The 7,805-nt window shown below is 32.1% G+C and overlaps 1 protein-coding gene across 1 annotated transcript; it reads left to right on the forward strand.

Annotated features, from left to right (window-relative positions):
* Positions 1-464: 464 nt before the first annotated feature.
* Positions 465-5,336, forward strand: LOC139858045 (uncharacterized). Its single transcript, XM_071846896.1, has 10 exons — positions 465-726; positions 1,994-2,131; positions 2,264-2,345; positions 2,715-2,791; positions 3,433-3,533; positions 3,770-3,899; positions 4,056-4,172; positions 4,292-4,377; positions 5,007-5,073; positions 5,218-5,336. Exons 1-10 carry the CDS (start codon positions 538-540, stop codon positions 5,242-5,244), a joined length of 1,014 nt encoding a protein of 337 aa, XP_071702997.1. The 5' UTR covers positions 465-537; the 3' UTR covers positions 5,245-5,336.
* The last annotated feature ends 2,469 nt before the right edge of the window (positions 5,337-7,805 follow it).

The raw sequence follows: 7,805 nt of genomic DNA on the forward strand, positions 1-7,805 counted from the left end.
TACTTGGCAGATTGCCACATTGGATTTAGCTTAGGGATTTATAGAATATTCATTCATGTTTTGGGTCAGAAAAAAAAAAAAAAAAAAGAAGAAGAAAAAAACTAGTGGAGCTGATTATTAATAAAATAGAAATAAATATTGTATGTTAAAATACCTAAAACATATCCCTAATTTTAAAATTGATAAAATCATTTACGAAACTTCAAAAAAAAAAAAAAAAAAAAAAATGTTTGGAAATGTTTCATAATGCGGTTCAGCTTTAAAACGCTTTTAATCCAAACTGATGCGATAGCGATAAAAAGTAAAAAAGGAATATCATATCATTGGGTTCAACTTTACACGTGAAACGTAGTAAAACCGCTAAATGGTTGGTGGGCCCAAAGAATACGATTTGGTGATATCTGGTTGGTCTAACCAATATCACACATCCTTTCCTTCCTTTCCCTTTTCATCGTAAAAACAAAACAAAACAAAAACTCTCCCATTGCATTCCATCGAATCACCATTTCTATCTATTTAACTAATACTTAAACGATAATGTCACCATTTTGTTCTAAAGCATCGTTAATTTTCAGACGAAAAATGGCTGAGATTCAGCCATTGCTCAGCATTCATCAACAGCAAAACGATGACGACGATGAAGAGTTGCAGCAGATGATTGTTGAAGAGAAAAGCAGTAATCGTAGAATCACTTCACTCGATGTTTTTCGAGGTCTCTCGATCTTTGTAAGCTATTTCATCTTTTATTATAATTATAATTATTATTATTATATTATGATCGTAATTTTGTTTAATTTGAATCTCCAATACCGAATTTTACTAGAGGAATTAATTTACATTAATTTAGTTCAATTTTACTCGATTATACTTGAGGAAGCTATTTCAATTCAGCTGATGTTGACTTGATATTATATAGTAATTAGTAATCATTAAGTGTGAAGCGTTATATTTATAGTTATTACTACCTCCGTCCCACTTAATGTGTCCACGTTTCTATTTTGGGATGTCCCATTACAAGTGTCCACTTTGTATTTCAATTAATGAGAAGAGGTTATTCTGGAGAGATAAAAATTCTGATTGGTGGATAATGAAGTTAGTGGGATTTCCTAAAACTGTGTGCAAAAAGTAAGTGGACACTTGTAGTGGGACGGAGGGAGTATGTATTTAAGTTAGTTGTATAATTAATTGAGTTCATACGGTTGTGCATTTATGCTTGTAAAGTTAAATAGTTAATGATGGACTATGTAAAACCAAATAAGGTGACTCAAGTGAGATAATACAATAAAATTATCCAGATTTAGCAAGTTTAATTTTCGTCTGAGGCTTAACATACTAATGTGTCGTTTGTTTATCAGTCTGCAAATCTTATTATGTCTTATGTCTGCGCGCCGGCAGACGTATTTACTGCACACTATTTGTTTTTCTGAAGACATAAGATAAAATAATGTCTTATCTGTCTGCAACCTCGCAGACTTAGAAATGTGCTTCTAACTGTTGGAGACATGATTATGTTATTTTGCAGACATAAAAACAAACGGTCTTTAATATTCAGTATAGTATACAGACCTTCAGGCCACATCTTCTTTACAGACGTGGTCCGCAAATCTTCAGACAAAAACATCTTAAGAAACAAACATCACCCAACAGTTATCATCAGAAAAGTTTCTAATCTAAATCTAAATATGAATAATAAAAGAGTTCAAAAATTGAACTGATATATCTCCTAGTTCTGAATCATAAAGATCCATAACAATATGGTACATCAATATATTTTATTCAATTGATTTTGAAGTTAACAATGAGCTAGAAACTTTAGATTTTGTGAAATTAGTATCAATCTTTCAAAGAGGATCAAACCTGCAGTTAGATGTTAGAACAGTGTTTTAAAAATGAGAGGGGGGCATTGTTTGTTGCGTGGTCTTCGACTGTTCATTATTTGCATCAGATGTGATGTACAGTGCCAGTTAATTTGTGATTCGTTATTTATTTTCAGCTTATGGTGCTAGTCGATTATGCTGGCTCCATTTTACCAGTTATTTCACATGCTCCATGGAACGGTTTACACTTGGCAGACTTCGTAATGCCTATGTTTCTTTTCGCTGCTGGAGTATCTCTTGCAATTGTATACAAGGTGATGAACAAATATATTGTGTAATATCGAATGGCACAGTAGTAGGCTCGTATCTTAGCTATTAAATAAATATATATGTAGTGCGTACTTGTATAACTAGGATTACTGAAACCATCTTTTTTTTAACAACAGAAAATTGAAAACAGATATGAAGCCACATGGAAAGCAATAGTAAGAGCTGGGAAACTTTTTCTTCTCGGTGTGTTTCTTCAAGGTAAATATTCCAGCATGCTTAATTTTTGATACTATGATCTGAATTGCTGTATTTATAAGCCACTAGTTACTGTATTCATTTTATTATATGTGTTTATTTATATAGAAGTAAAAAATCAGAACTGTTAAAATCAAGAAAAACCCTTAATGAATGATTGAACATGTTTGATACGTTTGGAGAAGTTTAAGTCATATCTTGTTGACTCTGAGCATTGGCTAAAATTTTAAAAGAGAGTATCCCGTGTTCAATCAGTAATTAAATGTCGTATTGGTGCTGTTTCCTTTTATAATTGTTCGCCGGGCTTTATTCCTACTTGTACAGACAAACGATCACAAGTTTTTTCTTAATGTATAACTTTCCGTAATTCAGGTGGTTACCTACACGGAATTACTTCTCTAACTTATGGTGTCGATGTTGAATCAATACGTTTGCTCGGGATCCTGCAGGTATCATTAGTACGGTTTTTGCAACTAGGGGAGTACTCAGTGCGTACTCGGTGCGTACTCGGTCAAACTTGGGATTACTCAGCATATCGGTCAAAACTCAGGATTACACAAAAAATGGTCAAAACCTAGTCAAAACTTGGTAAAAATCAGTCAAAGTTTAACTTGGTCAGCATCTGAGTACTCTCCAAGTTGCCAAATACTCCCTAAAAAGTCCACCGAGTACTCGCTTTGCAACCTTGCCTATTACTATCAATCTGTCTCTCATTCATTTGAGTGTTACGCAAGAGAAGTTTTGGAACAACTCTTGCATATGTAGGTATATAAGTGTTTCAGTAGTCGAGAGTGTTAAATTTTACTTATCTCTATTATGTGGTTGTAGCCCTCTGACAATCACTGATTAACCAATAGGCCATCCATCAATCAAAGGGTTGTGGGTATAAGTTGCAAGTCTCACATTTTCACATATATTTTTGATATAATATAGGTTAGTGTACTTTTCTTAAGTAAATTTGATAACAAAATCCTCTACTTAGGTTATTTTGACACTAGAGTTAAACATATTTGTTCTCTATTGTGGGTAGAATGTCTAATGATCTTGGAGCAACTGTAACCATTCGGTTGTTCATTGTGATAATTTTCAGAGGATAGCCATTGGATATATTGCTGCAGCGCTCTGTGAAATATGGCTTCCCCGTCAAATCTTGAAGAAAGAAGCAGTCTTAAGGAATTATATTTGGCACTGGTGAGAACATATATATCAGCCTCAGTCTCAAGTATGTGTGTGTGTATATATATATTGTCATTCAATTTTTTATTGATCACTCTAAATGTATATTTAGTTTATATATTGTCATTTTATCTCTGCAAAAAAAGAATGGTCTTTATGTACGAATTTCACTACCGAGATTATTGTTCACTCTAAATGTATATTAGTTTATAAGTTTTTTCTTCTTTTTTTAATTATTTTTTTTGGTGTAGGTGTGCTGTATTTTTCTTGTGTGCCATCTACATGGGATTGACATATGGCTTGTACGTTGCAGATTGGCAGTTTAAGGACCTGCATTCATTATCTTCTTTAATTTCAGAAAATGGAACTACTACTCATGTTGTATGATCACTCTCTTATTTTTTTTTTTTTATATTTGCATACAATGAGCAAATAATATAATACTCCTTATTATTTATGACTGTCTGCTGTATGGTTAAAAGTTAATGTTTATTGTTTTAGAATGCAAAATGCTAAACATTTGTTATGCGTGTATAGGTGCGCTGTTCTGTTAGAGGTGATCTCGGGCCCGCCTGCAATGCTGCTGGAATGATAGACCGTTATGTTCTTGGTGTTAATCATCTATATCAAAAGCCCGTTTATAGAAACCTTCAGGTGAATCCAGATTCTTGAATAATAATTGAATATTAATTATGCAGTCAATCATATTTAAATTTGTGTGTATCATATTATATATTATATATAATTATATATATTATATACTCCACATACAGGAATGTAATATATCTAATAGTGGCCAAGTTTCAGAGTCTTCACCTTCATGGTGCTTTGCCCCATTTGAGCCTGAAGGCATTTTAAGGTAATTACAGTACAATTCACCATAGAATATAACTTGAATTCTGTTAAAATCTATTTCTACATTTACGGTCACAGGAGGACACAATAAACTAAGGGAATACTAGTTTACAATTTAATTTTCAATGTCTTCTAATCACTGTTCTAAAAAACCTCAATTACTACTTTTTCGGTTTCCCAAAATCCGTTTATTCATTAGTCAACGTCAGTTAGTGGGTCAAAATCAGATTTGTTGGTCAAAGTCTGTCAAAGTCAAAATTGGTCAACATTTTAATATGAATTTAAACTAGAATTTTAGAGTTTTTGAACAAATGTACAATTATGTTTATGTTTGTAGTTTTCTTCAATATTTACACATATAATTTTGAAATATATTATTTAAACGTATAAAAACTCCAATCTGATTAATCCCCAGTTGCCGATTACTCCCTCCAAAGTCCCGATCGAGTACTCCCTGAGTACCAAATTTTGCAACCTTGTTTCTAATTGGTCACTAGTAAATATTAGAGAAGTATATATTATATGTTGCCTTAGAGCCTCAAAAACTTTAGTTTTGAAGGAAAAAAAAATCATGTATTCAGTTGAATAATCACTACAATTATTAATGAGGTAGTCAAAATGGTTGATGTGCAGCTCCTTAACAGCTTCTGTGGCCTGCATTATCGGACTTCAGTATGGTCACATTTTGACCCAATTAAAGGTGAATTCTTTTATGTCTATATACATATTTTCAGAAATCATAATTTGTTAACTAATGTGCATTTGTACATGAGCACTCTTGTATTGAGATTGTTGGTATATTCGTTATGTCATGGAGTAAATATTTTTTTCTAAAAACTTGCAGACTAATATGATGAGTGTTACAACATAATTGCTGCAGGGCCATAAAGATCGACTTTGTAACTGGTCCTTCATATCCATTTCGTTTCTATTTATTGGATCCATACTTGCTCTCTCTGGTATGCATCTCCAGTCCATTTTTAGTAGATTAACCCAAATATATACTTTTCTCATTTAACAGTTTTCATACTCTGACTAGAAATGTCAAAAAAAAAAAAAAAAAAAAAATAATAATAATAATAATAATAATAATAATAAATAAATAAATAAAATAAAATAAAATTTTGACTCTTTAGGTCGAAAACAATTCTAATCCTTTTACTGGAGAAAAAAGCGATAGCTATATCGAAAGGTTCAACAAAATATAACTATTACAATAAGAAACATATAAAAAATTGTAGAAAGATATGCAATAATTATAATTTTTGTGGATGCAAGGTTGACATTAAGTGATAGTAGGAAATGTAATACTCCATCCGTCCCATTATAAGTGTACTTTGACTCTAAATAATTTTATAAGTGTCATATACTATTTGATGAAAATTATATGAATGCATTGGGTTTTAAATGTGTTTTCATTAATATAGCTTTTATCAAGTACTATTATATTATATTTTTCCGGTAGTAATTCTAGGAACTATTGCATGTAACGTGGGTTTAGCAATAGCGGTTTTAGAACCATCAATGATTGGTGAACCGGCAGATCCGTTTGCAATGCAAACAAAAATATTCACAGTAAAAAGAATGGAAAAGAAAGACTTTTAAATGTCAATAATGGACACTTGTGATGGGAATAACGACCAATCAACAGACAGACAGTGTTTATGTATGCACTGTAGTACTGTATCACCTATCAATAATATTTAGAAACATTCTCTTAAATGAGGAATCATCTATATTAGTAGTAATCTTATATAACATATTTTCTGTTTTTCAGGTATCCCTTTAAATAAATCCCTGTACACGATTAGTTACATGCTGGTAACTTCAGCAGCAGCAGGAAGCACGTTTTGCGCATTGTATCTACTCGTAAGTATCCTATGCCCTTTTCTGTATATAGGGTGTGTTTGGCGCGTAGCTTATTGGAGCTTATGGAAGCTTATGATTTTAATAAGCTCCAAGTCATAAGCTTCGTTTGGTAGACAAAAAAAAGTAGAGCTTATGAAAATCATAAGCTCTGAAAAAATAAGCTACTTGTAGTAGCTTATGAAAAAAAGTAGAGCTTATGAACTGAAAAATAAGCTCCAGCTAGTTTACCAAACATTTATAAAAAATAATAAGCTCCAGCTACCACCTTCAAAAATAAGCTCCAGCTCCAGCTCCTGCTCATAAGCTCCAGCTCCAGCTATAAGCTCCAGCTCCAGCTACTTTCGTCCAAACACACCCATAATGTGATGAGAAACTAGATGATTATAAAAAAAAAGAAAAAACAATTATAATAATAATTACATTCTGTAAATGAGAAACTAGATGATTATAAAAAAAAAGAAAAAACAATTATAATAATAATTACATTCTGTAAACTCACAGGTTGATGTTTACGGATGGAGGCGTGTAGCATTCGGATTAGAATGGATGGGGAAACATTCCTTAACCATTTTTATTCTCGTTGCATCAAACTTATTAGTCATTGGAATTCAAGGTTTCTACTGGAAATCTCCTCGAAATAACATTGTAAGTCTCCTAAATTTACATACAGTTAGTACTAATCGTCTATTTTCGCAAGCTACAGTACCTTTTGCATTTTCGTAAAAGCGCCTGTTAGTTTTGTAATGAACGATACATATAATGATAAGAATTGTTAATCATTTGAAAACACACAAAAAATGTATAATAATTGTACCCCTGCTTATGAAAATCGAAGTGTATATGACAAACCAAAATTAATACCATAAATAGTGTGTAATGTTTATAGAAGTCATCTTAAAATATTAATGAGACTGAGCTAGTTTGAAGTCGTCATTAACTAACTTTTTTATTATTATTTATGTTAAATCCCTAGCATATAATCCTTTCTTCTCTTATGTCATTTCTAACAGATTTACTGGATTGTATCACACGTTGTACGAAAATAGTATCTCGATGTAACTTGTTTAACGAATAGGTAACTCGTTCCCAATCCTTATACACCATTGACGTGAAGGTAGTTTACACAAGCAGCTTTTGGATCAATGAGAGGTCTCTAATGGTCTGAGTCATACATGCATGATACATAGATGTTATAATGTGGTAGAACAGCTTTTTGTATTTGTTTCTATCATTTTGTAATATACTAATATTTGAATCGTTAAGAATACAATGAACAAGAAACCTTTTTTTAAAGGCTATTTTTATTGATGATGCAATACAAGTACAAGGAGCCCTCAAGGTGAGAGCATAACTAGCATACTAATAAAACATCAATTACACCTGACCATATTAAATGAGAAAAACAAAGTGAGCTGCTATTTTTTTTGCATCCATAACACCAGTTGGGTTTATTTTTCAATCTTCGAACCCTATCGCCAACTTGGAGCACCTTGAGAAGATCCATAAGTGAGATAGAATCCGAACGTTTGTTCCTCCATTTCCAAATCAATCATAGCATGATGA

The sequence above is a fragment of the Rutidosis leptorrhynchoides genome, chromosome 7, assembly GCF_046630445.1.
Source record: "Rutidosis leptorrhynchoides isolate AG116_Rl617_1_P2 chromosome 7, CSIRO_AGI_Rlap_v1, whole genome shotgun sequence".
NCBI lineage: Eukaryota > Viridiplantae > Streptophyta > Magnoliopsida > Asterales > Asteraceae > Rutidosis > Rutidosis leptorrhynchoides.